This window comes from Acaromyces ingoldii, assembly GCF_003144295.1.
Source record: "Acaromyces ingoldii strain MCA 4198 unplaced genomic scaffold FA10scaffold_2, whole genome shotgun sequence".
Classification (NCBI taxonomy): domain Eukaryota; kingdom Fungi; phylum Basidiomycota; class Exobasidiomycetes; order Exobasidiales; family Cryptobasidiaceae; genus Acaromyces; species Acaromyces ingoldii.
The window spans coordinates 2,217,561-2,242,793 of NW_020290248.1; the positions used below are offsets into that span (position 1 = coordinate 2,217,561).

A 25,233-nucleotide genomic window follows, 5' to 3' on the forward strand; every position below is an offset into this window, starting at 1 on the left:
GCAATGCCCGAGCCTAGGGCGTTCCGGTCCTTTCCAGAGATAGGAAACTTCCTTCCTCCTCATCGACCAATGTGTCTTCAGCGTCGCCTCTACCAGCTTAGCGAAGCCACCATGAATACCAAAGGCATGTCGAAGACCTCAGCATCTACTGTACGTTTTCTGCCATGGTTGGTCTTCTACCTTATTTTTGGCTTCCAACCTATCGCAGAGAGCGTGCGCAAGAGAAGAAGAGGCGAGGCGAGGAGTGGCGGAAGAAAAGAAGAGGCGTAGAACTGTGCCCCGGTGCTCCGGCTCTACTGCGAAAGAGATACGAGTCTGCGCTTTTTAGTATGGGCGTACTCGGCTCGTTGTTCTCTCGGCTGCTCCCATCAGTGTCAGAAAGTTCTTATCAGTGTCAAAAGGTCAAAACATCGGCGCAGACGGCGCTTCCGCCGTCTCCCACGAGCAAGTCCAGGTAAACAGACAACACGTCATGCTGGGTAAACAGACAACACGCACATGACGTGAGAGAGTGTAAGAGGGATGCCATGTGAGTGCATGTCAATGAAGGGTGCCGGCTGGCTAGTACAACAAGATGTTTTTTTGGGGATGAAAAGAGAGAGACTAGAGATTAGGCCTCGTTCTGGCCGGCCTGGAAGGCGGCAATCTTGTCCGCAATCTTCTGCTTGCGCTGCTGGTAGGTGAGCTTGGTGGCCTTGTACTTCTTGCTCTCGCTCTTCCAGTCCTTGGCCTTGTCCGATGGCTGGAAGCTGGGGTCTTCCCGGATGGCCGTGAAGGCATTCTCGTAAATCTCCTCAAGGTCCTCGGATCCCACCTCGTCAGCGAGGTACGAAGCAAAGTGCTTCTTGAAGCGCTCGTCGTCCTCCTCCTCGAGGCTCTCCATGAACTCAGCGACGTGGCTTCCTCGGATGTAGCCCGACAAGACATCGCTGTCAAGCTCCTTGGTCTCGGGGTCGTAGCCGGGGAACCTCTTCTCCGAGTGGGGGATGAAGATACCACCGTCCGAGGCACCCTTGAGAGCGCCAAAGACACGGGCACCCGTCGAGGTGCGCTTCAGACCAACGTCGAGGAAGCACTTGAAGGGGCGGGGCTCGTCGTCACCGAGAGGCTCGGTCTCGGTCATGGTCCCGTCGGGCTCGGTGACACCCTCGTACTTGTCGGCCAGGCCGAGGAGCGTGAGTGCACGACGGGCGCAGAGAAGGCCGGTAGCGTAGGCGGCCGTCCAGTTGCCGAGACCGTGCTTGATGCCGTACCTGGGCAGCTCCTTGGAGCTGGCCTGGGTGAGAACGGCATCGCCCTGGATCTTCGCGCTGATGATCTGGACAAGCACGTAGCGGTTCGAGAACCGGACGACGAGGCGGTACTTGGGGGCGTTGTACTTGTCCTTGGCCTGCGACGTGAGCTTCTTGCGCGCCTGGTAGTCGGTCCTGCCCTCGCGACGGCGACGGTACTTGACCTGGTATCGGCTGTAGTAGGCGCTGTTCTTCTGCTGCTTGACGAACGGCATCTTGGTCGGTGGTCCTCGAGTCGTGAAGATGAGCAAGCCTCCCCAATTCAAAGTTGAGTCCTTCGTTCGCCTTGCCATCCCGGCGCTTTTCATCACGTGAATATGTTCCAATTTTTTTGTCCGCAGCTGCCATGTGGGTCCAGATGGGAATCGCGCCTGGCAGAGGGCCTCTGGTCAGGTTTAGAGAATTTTGGACTTTCCTGACCTTTCCTTCTCCTCATCGACAAGACCGGTCAAGATGGGTGCCTACAAGTACGTCGAGGCGATCCACACCAAGAAGCAGTCGGACCTGCTCCGCTTCCTGCTCCGAGTCAGGTGCTGGGAGTACCGCCAGCTCAATGTGATCCACAGGGCCTCGAGGCCGTCGCGCCCCGACAAGGCTCGTCGCCTGGGCTACAAGGCCAAGCAGGGATACGTCATCTACCGGTGCCGTGTCCGCCGTGGTAACCGCAAGAAGCACGCCCCCAAGGGTGCCACCTACGGCAAGCCCGTTCACCAGGGTGTCAACCACCTCAAGTACCAGAGGAGCTTGAGGAGCATCGCAGAGGAGCGCGTCGGACGCAAGTGCGGGTGAGTGGAATGAACATGCTCTGATGAGGGCAAAGAGCGAGGAGTGATGGGACGAGCAAAGGCTGACTGGTTGCGCCGCAACAGCAACCTCCGAGTGCTCAACAGCTACTGGATCAACCAGGACGGTGTGTACAAGTACTTTGAGGTTATCTGCGTCGACCCCTCGCACGCGGCCATCAGGCGAGACCCTCGCATCAACTGGATCGTCAACCCCGTTCACAAGCACCGCGAGTCGCGCGGTCTCACCGCCACGGGCAAGAAGAGCCGAGGCATGGGCAAGGGCCACCGCTACAACAAGACGTCGCCCGGCAAGAACGCAGTCATCAGGAGGCGGGACACCCTCCAGCTCCGTCGCTACCGTTGATCGCCCTTCTTCCCCTTCGCCCCTCGCCCCTTTCTCTTTCCCCCACAACCATCACATCATCATCCACTTGTATTGTTCGGTCACGTTCAGACAGCCATGCCTCTTACATGAGCAAGCCAAAATCACTATGTGGTCCCGATCTTCGCATCGGGATTTCTTCAGTCATCTTTGCTGTTGATACATTAATGTCGTGGTTACATGTTGACAAACTCTTCAGCCTCATCTCTGGTGACACTGGTAGAAGCAGCCGTGTCCTCTTCGTCGGTGATTAGACTCAGCTCTTCGACGCCTTGGACAAAGTTGTTCCAAAAGTCAACCCGGCGATTGTTCTTTGCCCGCAACTCCTTCTTGAACGCACGCAAGAAGCTTGACAAGACCGCTCAGCATCAGCTGTATTCAGAATACTTGAAACACGCGGGAGACTCACTCATTGTAGCGCGGCGCCTCTTCGTACTGCACAGAGAAAGAGCTGGGTTAGTCAGGCGCCAGTACGAGGACCTCTGAATGTCTGACGCACCTCGACAGCAGCCTTCCTCAGTGCCTTCAAATAGTCCCTTGCTTTGCTGTAGTCGTTTGAGCTGAAGCTTTTTGAGATCGTCTCCTTGATCAGATGCTCCATCCCATCGAAGACAGGAGGCAGCTCGGCTCCCCTCTCTTCGAGCCGCGTCTCAAAGTCTGCTATCGCATTGGCCTTGTCAAACGTCGTGGACCGGGTTTCGGCTGTCGCCACCACCTCGTCCTCTCTCTTGGGCTGCACTGCTTTTCGCCTACCAAGACCCAACTCTTCCTCCTCTTCCGTGTCGCTCCCAGAGTGTCTTTCCTCGTTGTTGACTTTAATGCCTTGCTTAGAACCATTCTTCACAGGCGCATCCGCAGTCGACTGAGAACTTTTGATGGTCTGGCTCTGTTTTGCTCTTTCTTCTGCCGCTAGCTCTTCGTCCATGACACCTTCGAGATTCACCTCCTTGGGTTTTCGACCTTCCGACTGATTCTCTGCCTTTCTCGCCGCCTTCCGCATCGCCACCGTAGGCACTGTACAGGGTAGTGTGAGGGTCTTGCCTCCCACAGGTGAACGGAAAAGGCAAACTCACCGTATTCAAGATCAAAGAGCTCTCGACACCTCTTTGCCTTGTCTCTCGACCTCTCGACGACCTTGTGAGGCCTCTCGAGGAACTTCTCCACTTCAGGATGCGGCTTCGGGACGAGCTTGTCGTCTGGATGGAAAACGCGCCATGAGACGGCATCTTTGATGAGGTGAATAGCTGGATTGAAGGACTCTTCGCTGAGGAACCATGGTCCGTCATCGCCGTCTAGCGCTCCTCCTTCCTCAGCGTCCATCAAATCCATGCTATCCACCAGTTCGTCCATGTTCTCTCGCATCTCTTTTGACGGAAGCGTTGAGTGCTCCGTGAGCTCCTTGCCCTCGCGGTTGACAACACGGTCCAAGGGAGGGAAAGTGAAGCGCTTTATGTCTTCTCGAAATGGCACCTGAAATGACCGCGCTCGTGAGCAACCTTTCTTCCTCCCTCACAAGTAGGAGCAACTAACCTCAACGAGATAGAAGCACTCAAATTCGTGACCCAGCTCAGGATCCGGCATGGCCGGGGCCAAAATGCCCAGCTTTGCGTTGCAAAATTAGTCAACGTGTCAGGTCTTTACAAGATCAGTACACACCTTGGGGTCAGCGTCGTTCCTGCGCACGAAGCGAACGATGGCGTACTTGTTCTGCTCGCTCATGGCTCGGATCAAGCTCGAGAGTTGCAATTGAGACCGAGCATTGTTCGGACTTGGGAATACAAAGAAAGTCTCGCCCATGTGATATTGTCGACGATACTGCGTCTGCATTAGCACTACCGTCGTTGCACCCCTAGGTGGTATAAGCTACTCACAAGGGCAGCATTGGTAAATTGGATGATCTCGAGGCCTTTCATGGTAGACAAGCTCCTTTCGAGGTCCTGGTTGACGGCAACAAGGCTGGCTCCGAGCTTGTACGCCTTGTCAAAGGTCTCTTCCGCTCCTTCAGGTAACGGAGTAGCGTTGTCCATGCCGCCTTCGAGTCGCTCCATGTCCTCTTTGATGTAGTATCTGCGCACCATTTGTACGCCGTACGTCAATCCCGCCCCATCGCCCTGGCTTCGGTCGGAGCGACCGTCTTCTCGTTGTGTGAGGGATTGTGTCTGGCTCAAAGTGGGCATACTCGTGGGCTGAAGCTGGCTCTGAGCTTCCTTCATCCTCGCCATCTGCGTCCTTGCGGCTGCGCTGTCCTGGGCTATCTTACTAAGTCTCTTCTGACCCATCGGCCGAGCCGTAGCGGTGCACTTGTAGATATTGACGGGGATGTCGAGGACGTAGGATCCCTCGTGGCGGCTCTCTGGATCGCCAAGAGTCAAGGACGATGGCGTGGCCACCGAGGATTGCAGTTGAATGGCCGGGAGCTTGGCTTGTGCTATCACATTGGCGGCCGTCGCGATTCCGGACCCTGGCAGCTTACTCAAGAAGTGATGCCACCAGGCTTCGTTCTCTTCCTGTCACAAGAGACTCAGCGGTGGTGAGCCAGGGCGAGCTTCAATCATCAATCGATCGTCTTACCTTGACCGCATCCTTGTTCTCTTCGACGAAGCCAAAGTCAGGATCATCGAAATCGATGCCGCTGCCGCAATTAGTCAGCATAATTTTGCTCTTCTCCGTTGTGCAGAAGCAGGACTCACACGATCTTCAGAGCGATGTTGTCCTCCAGCAGCTTGCTCCTGATGGACTTCCAATCGCTTTTGTTCATTGATGTCTTTGCGTCGGTCAGGAGGTATATGGTCCGACGCCAGGTGTTCTTTGACACTGCCCCGATTCCACCAGCCTCCTTGCTGTTTAAAGTCGTCACAGCCGCAACGATTGCGTCGAGGGCTGGGCACAAATGTCAGCTCGTGATGCATGATTTGTGGGACGACAGTAGACTCACGATCAGCCTTGTGAGGCTTTTCTTCCGGCTCGGCCGCGCGAAGACATCTGAGGACCTCCAAGGTGTTGACGTCGGGTTGATCCGGCTTCATGATTTCGTCAATACCTTCGTAGCCCTCTGTGGCGGCCCCCGAGCTCAGCAAGGTATTGTCGGTGCCTGTAAAGGGATGGCCTTTGTCAGCAGAAGACCACTTTATGCTGCGTCGATTCACTAACGAGGTGATCCAAACAAGAGAAGGTGGATCCTGGCCGTCTTGAGGCCAGCGAGGACCTGTGCTCCAGGAGTCAGAAGGATGCACTTTGCTTCACTGCATCTCAGTCGCGCACTTCAACTCACATAATTCTGAACCTTCTTGGCAACAAATTCATTGACCCACTGCAGATCCGTAGTCTCCCTCGTTCTGACCTTTGTCTTTGGTTGCTGCTCCGTATCTCCCGCCTCAGCCTTTGCGATGCGATCGTGAAGCTGCGCCTCGGTGAGATTGGCCCACTCCTTTGCGCTCGCAGCCGTGTCGATGGCCACCTCCTCCTCGACCAGGCGCTTCGCGCCCATCGACGGGGAGATGTCGATGCAAAAGGTGAGGATGGAGCGCTTTACAGGGCGTCAGCTCTTGTCGCGGACATGCAAAGGTCAACTCTCACCGCCAACGACATGTTTGTGCCAGGCCCCTCTCCTGCTTCGAAGCGGTGGTGTGCTGAACACGCGCCCTGGGACTGACCGAGCGCGTGCACAAAATGTCGATGCACAGGCCAAGTGGATGGTTCTTTCTTCCTTCGTTCGCATCTCTCTTGGGCTGACCAAGTCCCAACGCTTCATCATCTTTAAGAGCGGCTCCTCAATAGTCTGCCAGAATCATTGTTTCTCTCACATCCAGTGCTCTCATAAGGTCACCTGTCAGCTCTAAATTCGTCGGGCTAGGCGACAGGGTGGGACGAGCGAGAGCTCAATCAACAACAGTAGCGCGGTTCCACAAAGGGTGCAACGACCTCCACAGCCAGTCACGTCCTTCTGCATTCGGCTTCGCCTTTCTTGACCAATCCGATTCACCTCAACAACCACTATATTGCTTCAGCACCCCATCATCACCATGCCATCCGCCCTCATTCTCATCGCCGAAGGCACCGAGGAGATGGAATTCACCATCGCCTACGATGTACTCGTCCGCGGCGGTATCGAGGTGAAGTCGGCCTTTGTTGGTTCGTCCGAGACTGGCGGCACGCAGAACCCACACGGCCAGGCAAATGACAGCGTGACGTGCTCTCGCGGTGTCAAGATTGTGCCTGAAATGCGACTGCCCGAGCTGGCGGGTGGCAAGGCGCTCGAGTACGACGCCATCGTGGTGCCTGGCGGCAACAAGGGTGCAGAGACCATTTCCAAAAACGAGGACGTGACCAAGCTCCTGGGTGCCTTCTATGCGAAGGGCAAGGTTGTGGCTTGCATCTGCGCAGGTGAGCTCAATTTTATACTGACCGGATGGGCTGTACTAAATGCTGAGCATGCATCTTTGTAGGTTCGCTGGCGGCAAAGGCGGCAAAGATTGGCAAGGATGGCTCCATCACGAGCCACCCCTCGGTCAAGGGGGAACTCGAGCAAGACTACCGGTACAGCGAAGACCGAGTCGTCATCTCCAACAATCTTATCACGAGCCGTGGGCCCGGTACGGCATTTGCGTTTAGCCTGGCGATCGTCGAAGCACTCCAGGGCAAGGAGAAGAGGACGGAAATCGAAGGCCCCATGATCCTGCCCCCAACTCTCTGAGCTCATCGCACAGTACTGCCTCTTGTTGCCCTCCGGTATCGATATCCGTCTCCATAGAGTAATCCAATGATTCGAGTATCCTGGCTTGGTGCTTGGTATGAACAAAGTCACCCATGGAGTTTTGCCGAAGAACAACCTAGAGGAAAGCACCATTTCTCTTTTTTTTTTTTTTTTTTTTTTTTTTTTTTTTTTTTTCAAAGCGTTATTACTACTACTACTAGGAGTACTGTACTGTACAGCACAGAATTTGAATGACGGCGGGTGCCACCACGCGTTGAAAGCCACAAACTCTTGGCCGTCAGTCTTGGAAGATTGGCTTCTTCTTCTCGCGAGATCCGTAAGACCTTCTTCACGGTGTCTAAACGAGAGGCATTCTCGAGTCTCCGTCTTCAGGGAAAGAGCCAAGATGAAGAAGAAAAGCCACGGAAAGTTACCACCAATGACACAAAGAGTCCTTGAGCATGACGTAGGGGTGAGCCACGTAGGTGTCTTCAACATCTTGGAGTATGGCCGTGCAAGCATGAGATCGGCACATCCCTGAACTTTATAAGGCCGGCTTGGGGAGAATCGTGGGTCCCCCCAAAGCTTGAGTGTGCCGACAATGAACGAGAAAGAAGACGTACTTGCCACCCCAAAAGGCGAAGAGACGCCGTCTGCGTCTACTTCTCCGACTCAACATCCCTCAGACCTGTCCAATTCTTCACTCAATGTCTCGCGCCCGGAGAAGATCAAGTCACTGTGGAGCAGGCTCGGCGATTTGCCCGAGTACCCGATCCTGCCTGGCCGGGCGCTGCTTTCCGGTCGGGCACTCAACTGGAGCATCACTCTAATCGCCAACGTCGGATTTTGCAGGTGAGTATGCGACGGCCTCGACCCATGACAAGGAGTAAATGGGAGCGAAGCTGATCACAATGCTACCGATAGCTTTGGCTATGATCAGGGCGTCTTGTCAGGACTGGTCACGCTCGACGACTTCCAAAAAGACATTCCTCTGATGGCGCCTTTTGATCCGACACGCGAATACTGCTTCGAACCGAATCAGTGCCTCGGTGACGAGAATATCCAGGCAACTGGTGTGGCAATCTACCAAGTCGGATGCATTCTCGGCGCCGTCGCGGTACTGGTGTGGGGTGACGCCTGGGGAAGGCGATCCTCGACGTTCTGGGGGATTGTCCTCATGATCGTCGGGACAGTGTTTCAGGTCGCCCTCGCTGGCAGTCCCGCCACGACTTATGCGCTTTTCGTAGTCGGTCGTGTTATTGGAGGCTTGGGCAATGGCGCTGTGACGAGCACGATCCCAACGTGAGCCGATGACTGGAGAGTGCCACAACAATGGCAATATGCTAACAAGCCTTCTCCACAGATGGCAATCGGAGTGCGCCAAAGCGAAGAACAGAGGCATGATCATCATGATGTCTGGTGCTATGATCGCCTTTGGCATCATGATTTCCTACTGTGCGTGCAGATTCGCGCAGTGACAGACATCACTTTGCTGACGAGGGCGATACAGGGGTCGTATATGGCTTTTACTTTGCCACAGGAACGATTCGGTGGCGGTTCCCTCTGGCTTTCCAATGCGTCTTTACCATCTTCGTCATGATCGGCGTTCTCTTCTTGCCTGATTCGCCCCGTTGGCTGCTCCTGAAGGGGAGGAGGCAAGAAGCACTGGCCGTCACCGCTCGCCTTGCCGGCAAAGCTGAAGACGACGAGAACGTCCTTGCCGAATTCAAGCAGGTAGAGGACGCACTAAAGACGCAAAACGCAGGCGGTTTCAAGTACTCCGAGTTGCTCGACCGTGGTCCCAACCGCAATTTGCAAAGGACTCTCATTGCGGTCTGCGCCCAATTCTTCCAGCAGATTGGTGGTGTGAGTCTTTCGTGTCTCTGATGGACGTCGCAGCAAGGCAACCGCTGACATAAGTCCTCTTAAAAGATAAACCTCCTGACCTACTACCTCGCGCTCCTCCTTGAGCAATCGCTTGGCTTCGCTCCAGATTTGTCCAGACTGATCAGCGCTTGTAACGGGACGGAATACTTTCTAGCCTCGCTCGTCGCGCTGCCACTTGTTGAGCGTTCAGGGCGACGTGTTTTGATGCTCGTTGGCGCTGCAGGCATGTCTGCCTCGATGGCGGTCCTGGCGGGTACCGTCTCGACCGGAGTTGTCGTCGACGGGGCGCCTGTGCTCGATGATGGGCCTGGTATTGCCGCGGTGGTTATGCTCTTCGTCTTCAACACCTTCTTTGCCGTAGGCTGGCTCGGTATGACATGGCTATACCCTGCCGAAGTGACCGGCCTGCGCATCCGTATCCGCGCCAATGCCCTTGCGACGATCTCCAACTGGTGCTTCAACTTCCTCATCGTCATGATTGGTCCACCAGCCTTGGCCAACATTGGTTACCGCACCTACATCATCTTTGCCGTCATCAATGCCTTCATTGTCCCCGTCGTGTACTTTTTGTTCCCCGAAACGGCGCACCGATCCCTGGAAGAAGTGAGTAGTCATGAGATTACACAGGCTTCGTTTCTTTCATCGCTGACTCTGGCCTTCAGATCGACGTCATCTTTGCATCTGCCAAGGAACGGGGCATGTCTGCCGTCAAGCAGAGCCTGACAATGGAGAAACTCGTTGGCGAGGACCTCGATGCGAGCGTCGAGAAATATCTGGGCGCCGAGGCTAGAGCAAGAGGAAAGGGGCCGGACCACGTTGCCTGATATTGGTCTTGTTGATCGATATGGTTGCGAAATAGCTTTGTGATGAGCGACGGTCTGCGTCGGGCCGCTTTCTGTCTCCATCTGTTCGATTAGAGGCGCGGTATCTGCATCCGATGATTGCACCACACGATCATATTCCTCACAAACCTTCCATCGGCTTGCCGAGCGGTGGTGAGAGATCAGATCTTACACCCCTGATTATCCTTGACATCCCTTGTGCTGGACGAAACATAAATAACACAATTCGATCTATTGTTCTTTCTTCGCCTTGCCGTAACTGTTCTTTTTAAGCTGTTCGCCAGGAGTCCGACCCCCTTAGCGGCCGACAACCCCACGAATCGAGAAAAGGAGGAGCAGTGCCCTGGCGGCCAATTTAAGCATACATCCATCGCGCTAAGAGACTGCATAGAAGTTGTAGAGCGTTCGAAAGCCCTTCCTCCACCAAAGCCCCTCCTTGTATTTTTGCCCCTTAGCACGGGTTCCCACTTGCTCCTTTCTTCTACTTCGCTAATTCGTGCATCGAGGCCACAGGAACCGGCTTCCTGGCGAACGGCCCGAGCAGTGCATCTCACTTGTACACCCTTTCAAGCTGGTCTTGCAAGGAATCCTTTCTCTTTCGTCTCACGCCTCACGTCTCACGTCTTACACGATCAAACACGATCTCTTCACGGACTTCGATGCGGCTAGCTGTCTTGGTGACGTTGGCCTTGGTTGCCTTAACGAATGGCGCCCCAGCCCCTGCGGCGGCTCCGACCGCCAAGCTCTCCGACGGAAGCGTCCTGACCGGTGGCACCCAGGGCTCGCAGGTCTACTGGTACGGTGAGTGGCTGGTGAAACCATTGAGCCTGGTTCTTTCAGCAAGCTCACAGGCAAATGTGGACGGGTTCTAGGCGTCCGGTATGCAGCTGCACCCGTTGGCAACCTTCGATTTGCGCCCCCGAAAGCCCCACCGTCGCCAGCTCAGGGTCCACCGACGAGCCAGAGCAACCGTCGCCGGCAGTACGGCGGCAACAACACTTATGCGGGCCAAAACCAAGCGGAGGCGGGGCAAAAGCTCTGGAACATTGAAGAAGATCCCGACGAGCAGACCTCTGTCCAGAAGGGTGGCAAAGTTCAGGTCCAGGCCATCGATTCGACGACGAAGGGACCCCGGTGCCCGCAGAGTGGCAGCGTCAGCGATCAGGACGAAGACTGTCTCTTCATGAATATTCAGCGACCTGCTTCGCTTTCCAACGGGGCCAACGTTCCCGTTCTCCTTTTTTTCCACGGTGGTGAGTAGTTGAACGGAAATGTAGAAATGTCTGAAGTCCACTTCAACTCATAACTCTCAAACTAAAAGGCGGGTTCCAGGGTGGAAGCGGCAACGACATTGACCCCACCGCTTTCATTCAGGCCGGCATCGACAACAGCCAGCCCGTACTGGTAGCCACGATCAACTACCGCCTCGGTGCACTGGGCTTTGCTTCTGGCGAGACCATGGAGCAGCTGAGAGACAGTACACCCAGCAATGTGGGCCTCAATCTCGGGTTCCGTGACATGCAGCGCGCCCTCGTCTGGACGAGGGCCAATGTGGCTAGCTTCGGCGGTGATCCAGACCGCATTAATATCTGGGGCCAGTCTGCCGGCGCATTTGGCGTGGGTGCCTTGCTTCTGGGCAATCCCGACAGTCCGCCGTTCCAAGGCGCCCTCATGCAGAGCGGTACGCCCGGTGGTCCTCCGATTGACTCTGCCTCGACGGGGACCAAAACGGACCAGTTCAACCGGCTGCTCGATAATGTCGGCTGCGACCAGAACGACTCCAACGAGGGCAAGCTGTCTTGCCTGCGTTCGCAAACGTGGAAGACAATTCGAAAGGCCAGCATCCAGGAGCAATCAAGAGCGAGCAGTGACTACATTCGGGGTTCCTACCCTTGGACCGCCTGCATCGACGGTGGCGTCTCCCGGAAGGGCTTCTTCAGCGATCGACCTTCCGTCGTGCTCTCGCAGGGGAATTTCGCCAAAGTGAATCTCCTGAGCGGCAACAATGAGGACGAAGGCACGCCGTTTGCGCCGCAGAGCTTCGATGACGAAGAAAGTTTTGGCGATTGGTACAAGAAGATCTGGTTTGAGGACCCCGACTCCGATGAGGCCAACAGCGCCTTCTCGGACCTCCTTCAGGCCTATCCTGACGACCCCACCGTGGGCTCGCCTTATCGGCCCAAGAATGGTGACAACGACAACCGCTTCTTCGGCGACACCAACCAATTCAAGCGCGCGGCTTCCATCTATGCTGACACTCGCTTCCAGTCGGTGCGTCGCAACTTGCTCAAGAACTACCTCAAGAAGTCCCCAAAGACATCGATCTACTCGTATCACTTTGCGAACTACCGTGATGGCGATGCCGACTACCTGGGAATTCCTCACGGTGCTGATCTGGACTTTGTGCTTGGACGCAACACACAGAACCCGAGCATGGATGCCAAGATTGCACAGCGCTGGATCGCCTTTGCCACCAACGGCAACCCGAACATCGATGGGCGTGAGCATAACCCCTACTGTCCTCTTCGTCTGCTGAAGCTCACATTCTCTTTCTTTCGCAGTGGCAAATTGGCCCAAGTACACGAGCAAGAACAAGCAGCTGCTCCAGTACCGGGACGGCACCTCGTCAATTGTCCAGGACGACTTCAGAGTCGACGCCATGAACGTCCTTAACCGTGACGACATTCTCGCCTTGACCGGTCGTTAATTGCGAGTTTTATTACAAGATCTGACAGAGGCATGTACGATACCATGATGTTCACGTCCAATCAATCGTACTTCTAAGGTGTTACCCGCCACTGGGGCTATCCGAGTGAATCAAGGAGAGAGAGGGACTGTGCTTGACGAAACGGGCAAAGCAGACGTTCATCTCGTCTCTGCCGGAACTTGATGCGAAGACCATTGCGATGCAGAGTACATGTTGCTAGTGAAACATACAGGAAGAGGGCAATTGGTACAGAAGGTGAGAAAGAGTAATTGGTGCAAAGGATGAGGAAACGCAAGGAACTTGCACGCAGGAAAGACAAATCAGCCAAAGCATCGCCGCTTCACCTGAGCCACATTGGCATCTTCTCGGAATCGCACTCTACGATCGAGTGCGGTCTTTTGAGTAGGATGATGCGATGGAAGACGGTGGAAGTCATCGAGAAGCTTTCTGAGGAGCATGACCAGTTTTACGACGCTCTGCTCTTCTTCCAGATGATCGTGTTCGAGAGAGAAGAGTGAAGCGTCGAGAGCGTCCTCTACGCCAGCCTTGATCTCCACTGGCCATGTCGCTGGTTTGACCCACCCGAGAAGGGCGCGAGCTCGCAAAGAACGGAGCCCGAGCCCCAGGAGCATGGCTGCTCCTATCTTGGCTTCGACAGAGCCCGCGGAATGCCGGCCCGACGAAAGGATGTCGCACGTTATGGCTCCAAGGTCGGGAGCCACTTTTGGTTTGGAGCCACGGCGGAGATGTGCCAGTATAGATGAGTAGTCTGCCCTCTCATCGACAACAGGGGATCGAGTCAACACACAGACCACCTCAACGTCGTCTTCAGTGCCTTGCGTAGTTGAGTTCTCATCATAGCAACAAGAGTGGGCCCTCGTCACGGCTGTGTCGCGATCCAACGCCGACGCCAACAAGGGTGCATTCTCTAGCCTCTTTTCGGGTGACGTTGTCAGCGGCACCGGAGAAGGGAGACCGAAAGGCGAGATGGACTGCGTCGAAGTGAGGAGTGTCTTCGATGGAATAGGCGTCGACGGCGGAGTTTCCCGCTTCTTCTCTTGAAGTGATACAAGGGGTGACCTTGGCAGCCGGGGCACGGCTTGATCCCATGGAGGCGGGCGGCAGCCCAGCTCACGCTGTAGAGCATCCTCTGTCAGCCGGGCAACGTCTGGCTTGACCTTCCGGAAGCCACGCCAGGCGACTGGTTGAGCGTACCGAGAAGGATTGCGTATCCGATAACCGAGGTACATGCCCGCATAGGCCAAATAACGCGATGCTAGCTCCTCAGTTAATACTGGCGCATCGGTCTCTGAGGTGTCTGGTGTTGTTGCTGTCACTGTCGAAGCAACATCTTGATGTTGACGCATGGCGGGTGTAATCCATGGTGATGCGCCCGATGTGGCAAAGCGCCCCGTCACACTGTCCCAAACATTGAGTACAGAGATAGCTTTAGCTGTTGCTGATGGGCGGCTTATGTCTGCTTCGTAGCCGTCCTCGCCATCGCTCATAGACGTGCTGTCTGCATCTTCCAGTCCTCCGACGATCTCGGCATCGGCGTCCATCCGCTCTTTGCGAAGGCGGTCTTCTCGCGGTACTCGCAGAGACGAATGGAAGGCATGAACCTTGGCAGAGAAACCTTCCTCCTCTTTTCCGTATGAATCAGATGCTTCGTTCCAAACTCTCTGCAATCTTCCATAGTCGGGATAGCCATGGCCATTGGCGTGCTGAGTGCCTAGGTCGAGCCGGTCAGCTATCCTATCACACACAAGCTGGTGCGCTGCATCTCCAGTGTTAGCCGCTATCCTTCGGGGTCGCAAACGCCTCACGAAGTCGTAGAGCTCCGGCAGGGGCGAGTGACGTTGCAAAGGGATCGTCTACTTCATTGTCAGAGCAGAGTAAGACAGTCTGCCGTCGGTTATTGCTCACCAGCTTTCGCGGCCATGGTCGAAGGTACTTGGCCGCCGCACGAAGGTCTTCGAGGAACGCCGACTTGCTTTGCTTCCATTCCATCTCACCGATGCATTCAGCCATCTCGACCTCGACAATCAGAGGAGTTGGGCCTAGGGTCGACGTATTCATGGCCGTACATTTCGCTGTCCTCTCACACGCATGGATCCGACCACAAGAGTCAATGTCGGTGGAGATAGCACGATGCCAGCGCTTGTTCGCACAGTGCTCATCATTGTCGTTGTCCTCTTCTCCCTGGGCGAGCATCCAGGCCTTGTAACGATCGACGTGGATTCTGGTTCCCGTCGCGCAGTAAACGGCGTAGAGAAAGTCCTCGTAGCCCGCGGTCCAGCAGTCGAGAAAGACGAAGGCACCGTCTGGAAGGAGGGCCAGGAGTTCGAGCCCATCAACTATAGCACGGTTTTTGGACATTGGTGCCTGGCTATCGAGCAGGCGTTCCGTGTCAAGGTAGATGGTTTCGATCCGTCCTCGACCTGGCGGCGGCTCGGTAGCCGAATCAAAATCCTGTGCTGAAGAGCTCGCATGAAGCCACGGAGAAGCCAGGGTAGATCCACCGAGGCCGCCAGCATAACGACAGAGAAGCGAACGAGCCAGGAGAGCCTCCAGCCAGGCCGTTTCGGCACGAACGTCTCCGGTGTGCAGCACCGCGCCACGGGGACCCTCGACTAGAAACATGGTGCTGCCAGGCATGTGGTTCGCCGGCAGAAGGGTGAGGCGAATCTGGAAGCGAGCGGAGTAAGAGACGAGTGTGGGAGTATGAAACGCGAGTGGATGCTGTGGAAAGATGGGTCAGGTTCCATGCCAGCTTCCAGAGAGAGACAGGTTACACTCACCAAGAGGTCTAGACCGGCCTGCGGACGTGCATGATGGGCCCTGGATCGGGCTTTCTGCTCCGACTCCGATCGGTAGAGGCCGCGGTAAGGTCGAATTCGGGGTCCATGTCCGGCATCGTGGCGCGTCCGATCCTGTATGCGCTCAAGGCCGAGGAGGAGGCGTCTCGTGACATGTGAACAGTAGATGGGTGCAGAATGGCGCGAAAGGGATCCAAGACCAGCAAGGTGATCGGAGTGAACGTGTGAGAGAAGATGGATGTGGGGGGCGGCATACTGTGTCGCACCGTCGGCAAGGTCGTCGAGGGCTGACCGGGGAATGCAGGGCGGCAGTAGAGGAAAATTGGCGGTGAAGTTGTCGACCCGGACGAGCGGGTACTCTGCCAGGAAACCAGAGTGTCTGGGGGCCATGGCTGCTGCCTTTCGTGCTAAATACTCAGATGCGACGCTTGCATCGTGACAAGAAGATTAGGGGAGGGTATGGGGTGGTAAGGTAGCCGTGGTGGTGCTGGCCGGAGCGACGCGCACCGCGAACCAACACTGACTAAAATCAAAAGTCCGAAAGAGGGTCGAGGTGTTGGTTGGACCGCGTGTAAAGAGGGCCGCCATTTTAGTGCTGAGCCTCATCCATCTTCAGTCCTTCTCTCTCTCCTCTCGTTGGATCACTGGTCGTTGTCCTTTGCGACCATCCAAGCAAGGGTCCAAGTGTCGCCGCAATGGCGTCGCTCGACAGTGAGTGATGCCTCCACAGGGGAGCGCACTCGCCATTGAAGCTGACAAGGTGAAAAGAGATGGCCGTGCGCGGCATCAGGTCCTTTGACGACAAGTCGATCCACATGATCCAGTTCTTCAGTCCCCTGACAGTCATCGTCGGCTACAATGGGAGTGGAAAGACGACCATTATCGAGTGTCTCAAGTACGCAACGACAGGTGACCTTCCTCCCAACACAAAGGGAGGCGCATTTGTCCATGATCCCAACGTGAGTCTGGCAATGCGGAGGGGACAAGGCTTGCCCGCTGACGTTGCCTTATTCTCTAGATGGCGACTTCTCACGAAGTCAAGGCGCAGGTTCGTCTCCGCTTCTACAACACCAACAAGGTCCGCATCAATTGTGTGCGCAACCTGCAAGTCACAAAGAAGCGCGCAGGCGGGCTGACGATGAAGACGCTCGAGTCGCTCCTCCAAGTCGACGACGAGAACAAGCCAAGGAACAAAGTGAGCTTGCTGCATGATCCCAGCTCTTGTGACTAGTCTACTGACATTCTATCTAGCGGACCACCCTGTCGACGAAGTGCGCCGAGCTCGACGAGGAGATCCCCCGTCTCCTTGGCGTGTCCAAGGCCATTCTTGAAAACGTCATCTTCTGCCATCAGGAGGAGAGCAATTGGCCACTTTCTGAGCCTGCCAGCCTCAAGAAGAAGTTTGACGACATTTTCGAAGCCACGAGGTGGGTACATTGAGGTGCTTTGTCGAGTCCATCACCTGACAGCATACACAGGTACACCAAGGCTCTCGACAATATCAAGTCGCTTCGCAAGGATCGGGGGATCAGCCTCAAGGTGCAAAAGGCTGAGCTCGAAGGGCTCAAAACGGACAAAGACCGGGCAGATGCTGTGAGTGCTTTGAGGTCTGAATCCCATCTCTTCACTAACAATCACGCATCATTCTATAGCTCAAGGAAAAGACGGAAAAGATGTCGAGAGACCTCGACGAAAAAGAAGCGCGCCTCGCAAGGTTGAATTCCGAGATCGAAGAGCTGACAAAGGCAAACAAGGAGCTGTACGACAAAGCCACCAAGTTCCGAGAGACGGTGCAAAGGGCCGAGACGCTCGAGGAAAAGAAAAGCCTCCACGTCGAGAACATGAACAATCTGAAGTCGACCATGACGCCGCTCGACGGTAAGTGCTATTGAAAAGCGCCTCAGAAGTAGCTCTGACATTGCCTTTGTACAGAGCCCGAGTCGGAATTACAGCGCCGCAAGGAAAAGTTTCGTGAGCATCTGGACGGGCAAAGGCGACGCCAGGACGAGCTCAGGCGCCGCATCGAGACCAAAAAGGATGAGCTGAGCGATCTGGAAGCGAGGTACAATCGCAAATTGAGCGAAAAAGGCGGACTCGAGGCGGAGAGGAAGAACCATGAACGAGCGATAAAGCAGCGTGAGGAGTCAATCCGGGAGATGAGCTCTGATCTCGGCATAAAGGGCTTTGACTTCGAGGGTCTCAGCGACGCGCAGGCTGGTGACTTCGCCGAAAGAGTCCAAGACGACGCAAGAAAGCTGGAGAGCGACAGAGACACCCTGAGGAAGCAGGGGGAGCAGCAAGAGGCTGACCTTTCTTCAAAATACTACAACCTGCAAAATAGCCTCAAGGCGAAAGAAGGATCACGCGAGCACGCTATGGAGATCATCAAGCGTCTCAAGGACCGACTGAAGAAGACGCAAGAGGAACTTGAGACGTCGCCTGTCACGCGCCTGGAGCTAGAGTCGGCGGAAAAAGAGCACAAAGACCTTGCCTCCAAGCTGGAAGAGCTCATCAAGCAGCAGGTGGACGCCGACTACGACGGAAAGATTCGTATCAAGAACAACGAAATCAGGGAGCTCGATGACAGGAGGGAAGAGTATACGAGCGAGCTCAACTCTCTTCAGCGCCATGCAGACTTCCGTGCGAAGCTCGACATGAAGAAGAAGTCGGTCGCGCAGAAGAGACAGGACATTCAGGCCCTCCTCGAGCGTCACGACGAAGCCATCAAAAGATTTACGGAGTCTGAGGTCAACGCAGAAACGGTCGAGACCGAAGTTGCCAAAGCAACGACTGCTAAGGAGAAGGCTTTGACGCAAGCCGAACGTGTCGATCAAGACAAAAACAAGAAGGTACAACATGTCGAGTCAGCGCTGACTTTTGCTAGGAACCAACTTAAGGACAAGGAGGAGCGAATTAAAGGTGCGAGAGATGAAGGTGTAGCAGAGAATGCTTCGCTGAAACTCCATCAACAGCAATTGTGAAAGAGATCGACGAGGCCCTTGAGAAGGAATTTGACTCTGTCGAAGACGCCATTCAAGAATCACAAAAAGAGATCGACTGGGGCAAGGACAAGATTGCGACGTACAAGCAGGCCGGAACAATCTTTGATGCCGTCATGAAGCAAGCGAAGAACCAAAATTCCTGTCTGGCATGTGGACGAGACATCAAGGAGGAAGAGCTCGACAAGGTCACGAAGCACATTCAGGACCTTTTGGCCAAGAGCAGCCCCGCCCAGCTGGCTGAATGGGAGTCACACGTTGAGACATGGGGTGCCCAGGTTGACAAATTCCTGTCGCTGAAGCCCCGAGAGGCTCAGGCAAAGCAAATGCGCGAGGAAGAGATGCCCCAGCACGAGGCTGACGTCAAGGATGCAGAAGCACAGCTCCAATCGCTTGGTGTGGAAGCCGAGAAGAGCACTGCCGACGTCGAAGCGCTGAAAGCTGAGCTGCGAGAGCTTGGCAATCTCAAGAGGGTCGCTTCCGATGTTTCGCGCTTGACGAGCGAGATCGAGCAGCTGCAGAGGGAAATAAATACGCTGGAGACAGACCTTACCAGTACAGGCACAACGAGAACCGGAGACGAGGTGCAGCATGAAATCAATGACCTTGCTGACACAGTCAAAAAACTCAAGCGCGAGGTGCAGTCTTTGACCCAGGACAAGGAGAGTAAGCGCACGCTTGTTTCCAGCACCGAGAGAAATATCCACCAGGCCGAACTGTTGGTCTCTCAGAAGCGCCGGGAGCTTGAGAAGCAAGACGACCTCGCCAGTCGCTTGGAAGAGATTCGAGCCGAACATGAAGATGCCAGCCAAAAGGTCAAGAATCTGGAGCGTGATATCGCTGCGGCCATGGACCCGATCCGCAAGGCGAAGGGGGAGCTGGACCAACACAAGAAGGTTCGCTCGAAGCGCGAGCAAGAGGCGCAGACTAAAGTGGAACAGACGCGCGGCTATGTTCGACAGTTGGCCGAAAGTGAATCAGCGGTGCAGAGCTATGTTCAAAGTCGAGGCGAACAGAGGCTTCAGGCATGCAGCGATGCACTCACGAAGCTGCAAGGACAAATCCGCGCGACCCAGGATGACATTAGCGGCATTGAGTCGGAGGTGGCTAAGATTGAGAAGGATCTGAACGAGAGCCGCGCGACGGAGCGTAATATCCACGATAATCTACGCTACCTCGCTCTGGGCCGCGACATCGAGCGCATCGATTCAGAGATGGCGGGCCTACAACTTGAGGAGGCGAGCAAGGCCAACAAGATCTGGAGCGAAAAATTCAACGTGAGCAAACGCAAGGAGAACGAGCTGAATGGCGAAGCGTCGCACCTCGCGGGTGAAAATACCTCGCTCAAGGCGACGATCAAATCGAGGGAGCAGGAGCTGAAGGACGAATACAAGAATGTACATGGGCGCTACACCGCAAAACTTATCGATGTCAAGGTTGGTGGTTGTGTGCATGGCATGTGCATGGCATGTGCATGGCGTCAAGCTGATAACCTTTACTGCAGACTTCCGAGCTGGCGAACAGCGATCTTGAGCTCTACCAGAAGGCATTGCAAGCTGCTATCATGAAGTTTCATGCCATCAAGATGGAGGAGATCAACCAGAATCTAAATTACCTCTGGGGTCGCACCTACCAAGGCACCGACATTGACACGATCTCAATCCGGGCCGACGGCGAAGGAACAGGTGCCAGGACCTACAATTACCGGGTGTGCATGATCAAAGATTCGGTGGAGATGGACATGCGCGGGCGCTGCTCTGCTGGCCAAAAGTGCCTGGCGTCGATTTTGATCCGCCTAGCCCTGGCCGACAGCTTCAGCGCCCATTGCGGCATCATGGCTCTCGATGAGCCGACGACGAACTTAGACAAGGAAAACATCGATGCCCTGTCACAGAGCCTCTGTGAACTCATCAACGAGCGACGCAGTCAGAGCAATTTCCAGCTCATCGTCATCACCCACGATGAGGACTTTTTGAGCCGCTTGGGTCAGACGAGCAACTCGCTCGATTGGTACTTTCGTGTTTCGAGAGACGCCAGGCAGAGGTCCATCATTGAACGTGAGCGCATCAAGTAGTCCTCTTCTTTTTCCTTTTCAGTCCTCTTCCTCTCCCTTCGGTCGCTTGGAAAACAAACAGAAGACAGGGCTCATCATCTGTAATAGTATGTCTTACTCCATTGAAGATTGACGAGACAAGCGACGAGTGACGAGCAATGTTTGTGTGTGTTGAGGAAGGGGGAAAAGGGCGAGTGCGGTACGGTCTAGTTCTATGCCTTGGGCTTACTATTTGCATCCTGGTGATGTCCATCGTCTTTTGCGGCCTCGTCGAGCTTTTGCAGTTGACCCTTTTCGATGCTTGACTGGGTCTGAATCATGGCGCGGTTGAGCTCGACTGCGAGCTGCGCATCGAGCTCCAGGGCCTTGACTAGGGCCTCCGCCGCAGCTTTGTGCAAGATGGGCACCACTTCTTCTGCTGCTCTCTGCTGCTCCGCCGTCTTCTCGCCCTGCCCCGACTCGGGTTCAGACTCGGTAGGTGGTGGTGCTGGAGGAGCAGGGATGGCAAAGATCTCGTCTAGCTGGGATGAGGGCGTCGGAATCAGCCTTCCTCGACTAATGATGGTCGAAAGGTATTTCGACGAGCTGTAAGCTGCGTTTCAAATAGTTCCAGGGTCAGCCTAGCTTGCGATGGGGGCGGCAAGGGTCCAGACGCGGAAGCCTACCTTTCCAATGGCTCCACGCGCGCCAGACGAGGTAGAAGAAGGGTAGGTTGGGAACGACGGGGACGATGGCGAATGGGATCGTGAAGGGCATTCCGATTATGCACCAGATCATTCGTTGGCGGTGATGCGGTTGCCTCGAGGAGGTGAGGCGCGACAGCGACGCCAGAAGCGGAGTGGGAGCGAGGAGCGAGGGCGGATAGAGGAGAGGGATCTGAATAGGCGCTTGATTAGTCTTCGGTAGTGTTCGCGTAGATTGAAGACGACTCACATTGTCTGGGGAAGGTGACTTGATGTCTAAAGAAGGAGAAGGCGATGCGGGGGAAGAAGATGATGATGAAGCCGATGTCGACGAGACAACATCCTCCTTAGCCTTTTCATCCTTTCCATCTTCCCTTCTTCTCCCGGCCTCTTTCACGTCCAGGCTGGGTCCCAACGCCGGATCGACGCCTTTGAGGGCCCATTCCTCGTACTCGATTCGATCCATCAGCCTCTCGCCCAACGTGTAGGTCCGCCGCTTCCAGTCCAACGGGCTCTTGACGTCTGTCCTTCCCAGCGAGACCCAGAAGTTGGAAGCCCTGGTCATGAGCCTCGAGACGAGTGGCTCTTTCTTCGCCTGCTCTGCCGCCGCTGCCGCTGCTCCTGTTTCACCTTCACCGCCGCTGCTGCCGACACCGCCGCCACCACCATCGCTGCCTCCACTGACGGCCTTTTCTTTGCCCTTGGCTGTGATGCGCTGGGCAAGGAACGTCGAGACGGGCGTTGCACCTGGTCGCGCTCGCGCAAGCGGGATGGCAATGAGCCGCATCGTCCGCTGCCGGTGCGCCATGTTGTCCTGCGCTCGATTCTAGGCTTCGCAGAGCCCGAAGTTGCAAGGAAGCGTCTTGCTTCTGAAAGTTGACAAAGTTGACGAAACAGGTCCGTCGAAATGTTGAAATCCCACGTTGGCTGCCTGGCCTGTTCGTTACACACTGCTGAGAATTCCTGATTGACTAACTGCACTTAGAGCTTCTTGCATAGGCCACTTCCACCCAGCGTGACTTTCAACCAGACGCGCATAGACACGGTCCGCTTTCTTTCTTTCGTTGTGTGAACTCGTGAGCAAAGAGAGCAGAATCATGTCGGATCAAGAGCAGTGTACCGTTCTGTACAAGATTCTCACGCCGGCCGAGAGACAGTCTCTGCCCGACGGACAATGGAAGGGATCAGAGCTTGACGTAAGTTTACGCCTCTCCTTCCTACTCGACACTACGCATTGACTATCGACTGGCTTTTCTTGCAGCTCAAAGATGGTTTCATTCACCTGAGCACATCGACGCAGATCCCTGAGACGCTCAAGCTCTTCTTCAGCGCTGAGTCCGGCGCCGGCAATGAACTTTATATTGCTGCTCTGCCTCGGAAGTTTATCGACGAGTCTGTGCTTCGCTTCGAACCTGCAGGGAGCGGATGTGGTCACATCTACGGAGTGAGTACAGAGGGAAGAAGAGTGGTCGGGTTGGGTCTCGCTGCTGACCAGGAGAGATGGCCCGGCTAGACCGTCGATGCCGGCAAGGACTTTGTCGACATCAGGAAGATTACAAGAAGCGGACCGCAAGGGACCTTCGAGCTCGGAAACCTCACTTTCTAATAATCATAGAGCCTCGTACCCCTCATTACCGCTTGTATGCCATACACCATCCATTGACTCCGTCAGACTGAGTGATCGTTGACAGAAGGCCACTGTCATCACTGATGGGCTGCAAGTGGTGGAGGACGGAGGATCACGTGTGCTTAGTCAGCCATTGCTCGAATTTTTTTGACTTCCGTCCCAAGAAGAAAGATTCTGGCAGCGAGGTCTTGTCAACCCAGCCCAATCGAAGGCCTTGCCATGTCGGACAGCTTCTTCCAGAAGAAGCGCAAGAAGGGGGCGCCCGCCGGGAGCAGTGGTCGTACGGGCGGCGGTGAGGCAGGCCCGTCGACAGCGCGGAGGAGACAGGAGAAAAAGAGGGTGAAGAGGGGCAAAGATGATGAGGACGACGACGGGGGCTTCTTCGAGAATGGGCGAGCCGGTGGAAGTGACAACGATGACGACGACGATGACGAAGGAATCGCCAACATGGACCTCCGACATGACTTTGAGAAGCGAGACCGGCTGGGCTCCGAGAGCGAGGAGGACGACGTCGATGAAACCCCGGCCGAGGCTCGAGTCCGCCTTGCGCAGGCCTACCTTGCAGGGATGAGGGGACAGGACGAGGACGAGGACGAAGGAGGGGCAGATGCCGCCGAGGCAGATCGACAGAACATATCTGCCCGTCTGCAGCAGGACGTCTCGACAAGATCCACACATATTCACAACTTCGTCGCCGATAGGCTGGTCATCCCGAAGCAGGGCAGCTCGGAGCACGTCCTAGCCACTCGAGGGCACTTGCACAGTGTCACCGATGCGAGAATTGGGCCAGCGAGCGACTGCGCATGGCTCGTTACAGCTGGGAAGGACGGACAGATCGTCAGATGGCGCTTGAAAGATGGCAAGATGCTCGAAGTGATTCCTAGGGGTATGAGCAGCGGGAGCCAAAACGCAAAGGCAAGAGGGAGGCCTGCCCTGTCCAAGACGAGTGGCTCGGCCCGACGCAAGATACGTGCCCAGGAGATGATGGGCAAAGCCGAGGTGGCATCATCCGCCGAGGCGGCAGACAAGGGCAAGGAAAAGGCCCACTATCTCAATCTTGCGCCTGGGCAAGGGCATACCGGCGAAATCTGGGCCATGTCCATGAGCTCTGATGGGAAGTTTTTGGCCACAGGTGGCAAAGATCAACGTATTTGCATCTGGGCTCTTCCTTCTCGGTCTACGCGTTCGACTACTCAGCACCAAGGAGACGCACCGACAGCGAGTGCGCCACAGCAAAGCCGGTTCCTCAAGGCGCTTGGGGGCCATCGGGATTCCATTACAGCCCTCGGTTTCCGCCTAGGCTCTCACGATCTCTTCACTGCGTCCTACGATCGAACCTTGAAGCTATTTGATGTTTCTCAGCTTTCCTACGTTGAGACATTCTTTGGCCATCAGGAGGCTGTGGGCGATCTGGATCTTCTGAGGGGCGAAGTTGTCGTCTCCGCAGGCTTGAGAGATCGTTCGGTGCGGTGGTGGAAGGTGCGGGACGAATCTCAGCTGGTTTTCCGCGGAGGTGCAAAAAGCAAGGTCCGACAGGTCCTCGAGGGCGGCGACATGGCTCTGACGAAGGGTCTCGATGGCGACGACGACGACGATGGAGAAGCGTCAGCGCCAGCCTCCTCCATCAGCAAGGAATGGGTCGAAGGCAGCATCGACTGCGTTGCCATGGTCGATGAACACTGCTTTCTCAGCGGAGGCGACAGCGGCACCATCTCGCTGTGGTCGCTGTCCAAGAAGAAGCCCGTCTTCACCATGCCCGTCGCACATGGACATCACCTCGAGCACGTCCGGGAGGGTGAAGCGCCCATCGAAACGCCCAGGTGGATCACGAGCCTGGCTTGCCTGCCATATGGCGATGTGTTTGCGTCGGGGTCATGGGATGGCGAAATCAGGCTTTGGAAGCTTGATCGAAGCCTGAGGAGCTTCAAGCTTCTTTCGACAATCCCCGCCGTTGGATTTGTCAACTCGCTTCAGCTCGTCGCGACCCCCGCGGCAGGGCCGAGCGGAGGCGGCAGCAAGAAGAATCGCGAAGAAGTGCTCGAGTCGGAAAAGTGGACCAGGCGTGGAGGACTCAGAGGAGGCCTCAGAAAGGTCTTTTCGGAGGCGGAGCAACAAGAACAAGAGGAGGAGGAAGAGGAAGTCGCAAGGGGAAAGGTGGGGCTGATTGTGGCGGCAGCTCTGGGCCAGGAACCGGCAAAGGGCAGGTGGATGAGGATCAAGGAGGCCACCAATGGCGCCCTCGTCGTGCCGTTCCATCTCAAGATCGAATCGTAGACATCATACTTGCAACCATCAACCAAGAAGTGTTCTAGATAATCCAATTCAATCAATCGACAGGAATGCTTCATGCTCGTTTCCCACATCAACCTAGTATCGACCGAGGGAGAAACGAGGAAAAGGGAGGTGTCCCCTTTTGGTAATGACTGTTAATACATGGTGAGGAAGAAGGTAAAACAGTATGTGA

The 25,233-nt window shown here is 55.5% G+C and overlaps 13 protein-coding genes across 13 annotated transcripts; 8 read left to right on the plus strand and 5 right to left on the minus strand.

The window, feature by feature from the left end:
• Positions 1–516: 516 nt before the first annotated feature.
• On the minus strand, positions 517–1,527 carry FA10DRAFT_265773 (putative RPL5-60S large subunit ribosomal protein L5.e). The gene has a single exon (XM_025521206.1). The coding sequence runs from the start codon at positions 1,505–1,507 to the stop codon at positions 611–613; it is 897 nt and encodes a 298-aa protein (XP_025379155.1). The 5' UTR covers positions 1,508–1,527; the 3' UTR covers positions 517–610.
• Positions 1,528–1,725: 198 nt separating this feature from the next.
• FA10DRAFT_265774 (putative RPL15A 60S large subunit ribosomal protein L15.e) lies at positions 1,726–2,755 on the plus strand. The gene is made up of 2 exons (XM_025521207.1): positions 1,726–2,077; positions 2,162–2,755. Exons 1-2 carry the CDS (start codon positions 1,746–1,748, stop codon positions 2,439–2,441), a joined length of 612 nt encoding a protein of 203 aa, XP_025379156.1. The 5' UTR covers positions 1,726–1,745; the 3' UTR covers positions 2,442–2,755.
• Positions 2,636–6,047, minus strand: FA10DRAFT_284871 (SPOC domain-like protein; the record flags this gene model as incomplete). Its single annotated transcript, XM_025523951.1, has 13 exons — positions 2,636–2,807; positions 2,869–2,894; positions 2,959–3,473; positions 3,533–3,929; positions 3,990–4,061; positions 4,116–4,274; positions 4,331–4,966; positions 5,031–5,091; positions 5,150–5,339; positions 5,395–5,550; positions 5,610–5,664; positions 5,731–5,985; positions 6,036–6,047. The coding sequence occupies 13 exons, from the start codon at positions 6,045–6,047 to the stop codon at positions 2,636–2,638; spliced, it is 2,706 nt and encodes a 901-aa protein (XP_025379157.1).
• A 434-nt stretch (positions 6,048–6,481) lies between these two features.
• FA10DRAFT_271432 (DJ-1) lies at positions 6,482–7,152 on the plus strand (the record flags this gene model as incomplete). Its single annotated transcript, XM_025523100.1, has 2 exons — positions 6,482–6,842; positions 6,905–7,152. The coding sequence occupies 2 exons, from the start codon at positions 6,482–6,484 to the stop codon at positions 7,150–7,152; spliced, it is 609 nt and encodes a 202-aa protein (XP_025379158.1).
• Positions 7,153–7,513: 361 nt separating this feature from the next.
• Positions 7,514–10,122, plus strand: FA10DRAFT_265776 (hypothetical protein). The gene is made up of 6 exons (XM_025521208.1): positions 7,514–8,004; positions 8,077–8,454; positions 8,516–8,607; positions 8,663–9,018; positions 9,085–9,642; positions 9,702–10,122. The coding sequence occupies exons 1-6, from the start codon at positions 7,754–7,756 to the stop codon at positions 9,861–9,863; spliced, it is 1,797 nt and encodes a 598-aa protein (XP_025379159.1). The 5' UTR covers positions 7,514–7,753; the 3' UTR covers positions 9,864–10,122.
• A 290-nt stretch (positions 10,123–10,412) lies between these two features.
• Positions 10,413–12,643, plus strand: FA10DRAFT_300520 (alpha/beta-hydrolase). The gene is made up of 4 exons (XM_025524859.1): positions 10,413–10,682; positions 10,754–11,134; positions 11,203–12,381; positions 12,443–12,643. The coding sequence occupies exons 1-4, from the start codon at positions 10,541–10,543 to the stop codon at positions 12,586–12,588; spliced, it is 1,848 nt and encodes a 615-aa protein (XP_025379160.1). The 5' UTR covers positions 10,413–10,540; the 3' UTR covers positions 12,589–12,643.
• A 145-nt stretch (positions 12,644–12,788) lies between these two features.
• On the minus strand, positions 12,789–15,891 carry FA10DRAFT_265779 (hypothetical protein). Its single transcript, XM_025521209.1, has 3 exons — positions 15,390–15,891; positions 14,515–15,330; positions 12,789–14,462 (listed from the first exon to the last, which is right to left on the minus strand). The coding sequence occupies exons 1-3, from the start codon at positions 15,795–15,797 to the stop codon at positions 12,909–12,911; spliced, it is 2,778 nt and encodes a 925-aa protein (XP_025379161.1). The 5' UTR covers positions 15,798–15,891; the 3' UTR covers positions 12,789–12,908.
• A 109-nt stretch (positions 15,892–16,000) lies between these two features.
• On the plus strand, positions 16,001–16,794 carry FA10DRAFT_79081 (hypothetical protein). Its single transcript, XM_025525709.1, has 3 exons — positions 16,001–16,118; positions 16,176–16,366; positions 16,426–16,794. Exons 1-3 carry the CDS (start codon positions 16,103–16,105, stop codon positions 16,636–16,638), a joined length of 420 nt encoding a protein of 139 aa, XP_025379162.1. The 5' UTR covers positions 16,001–16,102; the 3' UTR covers positions 16,639–16,794.
• A 902-nt stretch (positions 16,795–17,696) lies between these two features.
• On the minus strand, positions 17,697–18,331 carry FA10DRAFT_79077 (hypothetical protein). Its single transcript, XM_025525708.1, has one exon. It carries the CDS (start codon positions 18,263–18,265, stop codon positions 17,864–17,866), a length of 402 nt encoding a protein of 133 aa, XP_025379163.1. The 5' UTR covers positions 18,266–18,331; the 3' UTR covers positions 17,697–17,863.
• Positions 18,332–19,888: 1,557 nt separating this feature from the next.
• On the plus strand, positions 19,889–20,575 carry FA10DRAFT_79075 (hypothetical protein). The gene has a single exon (XM_025525707.1). The coding sequence runs from the start codon at positions 19,971–19,973 to the stop codon at positions 20,478–20,480; it is 510 nt and encodes a 169-aa protein (XP_025379164.1). The 5' UTR covers positions 19,889–19,970; the 3' UTR covers positions 20,481–20,575.
• Positions 20,576–20,671: 96 nt separating this feature from the next.
• Positions 20,672–21,950, minus strand: FA10DRAFT_284877 (hypothetical protein; the record flags this gene model as incomplete). Its single annotated transcript, XM_025523952.1, has 3 exons — positions 20,672–21,051; positions 21,125–21,335; positions 21,393–21,950. 3 exons carry the CDS (start codon positions 21,948–21,950, stop codon positions 20,672–20,674), a joined length of 1,149 nt encoding a protein of 382 aa, XP_025379165.1.
• Positions 21,951–22,122: 172 nt separating this feature from the next.
• FA10DRAFT_300524 (hypothetical protein) lies at positions 22,123–22,906 on the plus strand. The gene is made up of 3 exons (XM_025524860.1): positions 22,123–22,338; positions 22,404–22,586; positions 22,656–22,906. The coding sequence occupies exons 1-3, from the start codon at positions 22,240–22,242 to the stop codon at positions 22,746–22,748; spliced, it is 375 nt and encodes a 124-aa protein (XP_025379166.1). The 5' UTR covers positions 22,123–22,239; the 3' UTR covers positions 22,749–22,906.
• A 50-nt stretch (positions 22,907–22,956) lies between these two features.
• On the plus strand, positions 22,957–25,186 carry FA10DRAFT_265783 (WD40 repeat-like protein). Its single transcript, XM_025521210.1, has one exon. It carries the CDS (start codon positions 22,989–22,991, stop codon positions 25,041–25,043), a length of 2,055 nt encoding a protein of 684 aa, XP_025379167.1. The 5' UTR covers positions 22,957–22,988; the 3' UTR covers positions 25,044–25,186.
• Positions 25,187–25,233: the final 47 nt, after the last annotated feature.

Coding starts and splice junctions, on each gene's coding strand:
- FA10DRAFT_265773 (XM_025521206.1), bottom strand. CDS start 1,507: ATGCCGTTCGTCAAGCAGCAGAAGAACAGCGCCTACTACAGCCGATAC.
- FA10DRAFT_265774 (XM_025521207.1), top strand. CDS start 1,746: ATGGGTGCCTACAAGTACGTCGAGGCGATCCACACCAAGAAGCAGTCG. Junction 2,078..2,161: donor CGCGTCGGACGCAAGTGCGG/GTGAGTGGAATG, acceptor GCGCCGCAACAG/CAACCTCCGAGTGCTCAACA.
- FA10DRAFT_265776 (XM_025521208.1), top strand. CDS start 7,754: ATGAACGAGAAAGAAGACGTACTTGCCACCCCAAAAGGCGAAGAGACG. Junction 8,005..8,076: donor GCCAACGTCGGATTTTGCAG/GTGAGTATGCGA, acceptor TGCTACCGATAG/CTTTGGCTATGATCAGGGCG. Junction 9,019..9,084: donor TCTTCCAGCAGATTGGTGGT/GTGAGTCTTTCG, acceptor TCCTCTTAAAAG/ATAAACCTCCTGACCTACTA.
- FA10DRAFT_300520 (XM_025524859.1), top strand. CDS start 10,541: ATGCGGCTAGCTGTCTTGGTGACGTTGGCCTTGGTTGCCTTAACGAAT. Junction 10,683..10,753: donor CTCGCAGGTCTACTGGTACG/GTGAGTGGCTGG, acceptor GACGGGTTCTAG/GCGTCCGGTATGCAGCTGCA. Junction 12,382..12,442: donor CAACCCGAACATCGATGGGC/GTGAGCATAACC, acceptor TTTCTTTCGCAG/TGGCAAATTGGCCCAAGTAC.
- FA10DRAFT_265779 (XM_025521209.1), bottom strand. CDS start 15,797: ATGGCCCCCAGACACTCTGGTTTCCTGGCAGAGTACCCGCTCGTCCGG. Junction 15,331..15,389: donor AGGCCGGTCTAGACCTCTTG/GTGAGTGTAACC, acceptor ATCTTTCCACAG/CATCCACTCGCGTTTCATAC. Junction 14,463..14,514: donor GACCATGGCCGCGAAAGCTG/GTGAGCAATAAC, acceptor ACAATGAAGTAG/ACGATCCCTTTGCAACGTCA.
- FA10DRAFT_79081 (XM_025525709.1), top strand. Junction 16,367..16,425: donor CATTTGTCCATGATCCCAAC/GTGAGTCTGGCA, acceptor CTTATTCTCTAG/ATGGCGACTTCTCACGAAGT.
- FA10DRAFT_79077 (XM_025525708.1), bottom strand. CDS start 18,265: ATGTTGTACCTTCTTGTTTTTGTCTTGATCGACACGTTCGGCTTGCGT.
- FA10DRAFT_79075 (XM_025525707.1), top strand. CDS start 19,971: ATGAAGTTTCATGCCATCAAGATGGAGGAGATCAACCAGAATCTAAAT.
- FA10DRAFT_300524 (XM_025524860.1), top strand. CDS start 22,240: ATGTCGGATCAAGAGCAGTGTACCGTTCTGTACAAGATTCTCACGCCG. Junction 22,339..22,403: donor GGAAGGGATCAGAGCTTGAC/GTAAGTTTACGC, acceptor CTTTTCTTGCAG/CTCAAAGATGGTTTCATTCA. Junction 22,587..22,655: donor GATGTGGTCACATCTACGGA/GTGAGTACAGAG, acceptor TGGCCCGGCTAG/ACCGTCGATGCCGGCAAGGA.
- FA10DRAFT_265783 (XM_025521210.1), top strand. CDS start 22,989: ATGTCGGACAGCTTCTTCCAGAAGAAGCGCAAGAAGGGGGCGCCCGCC.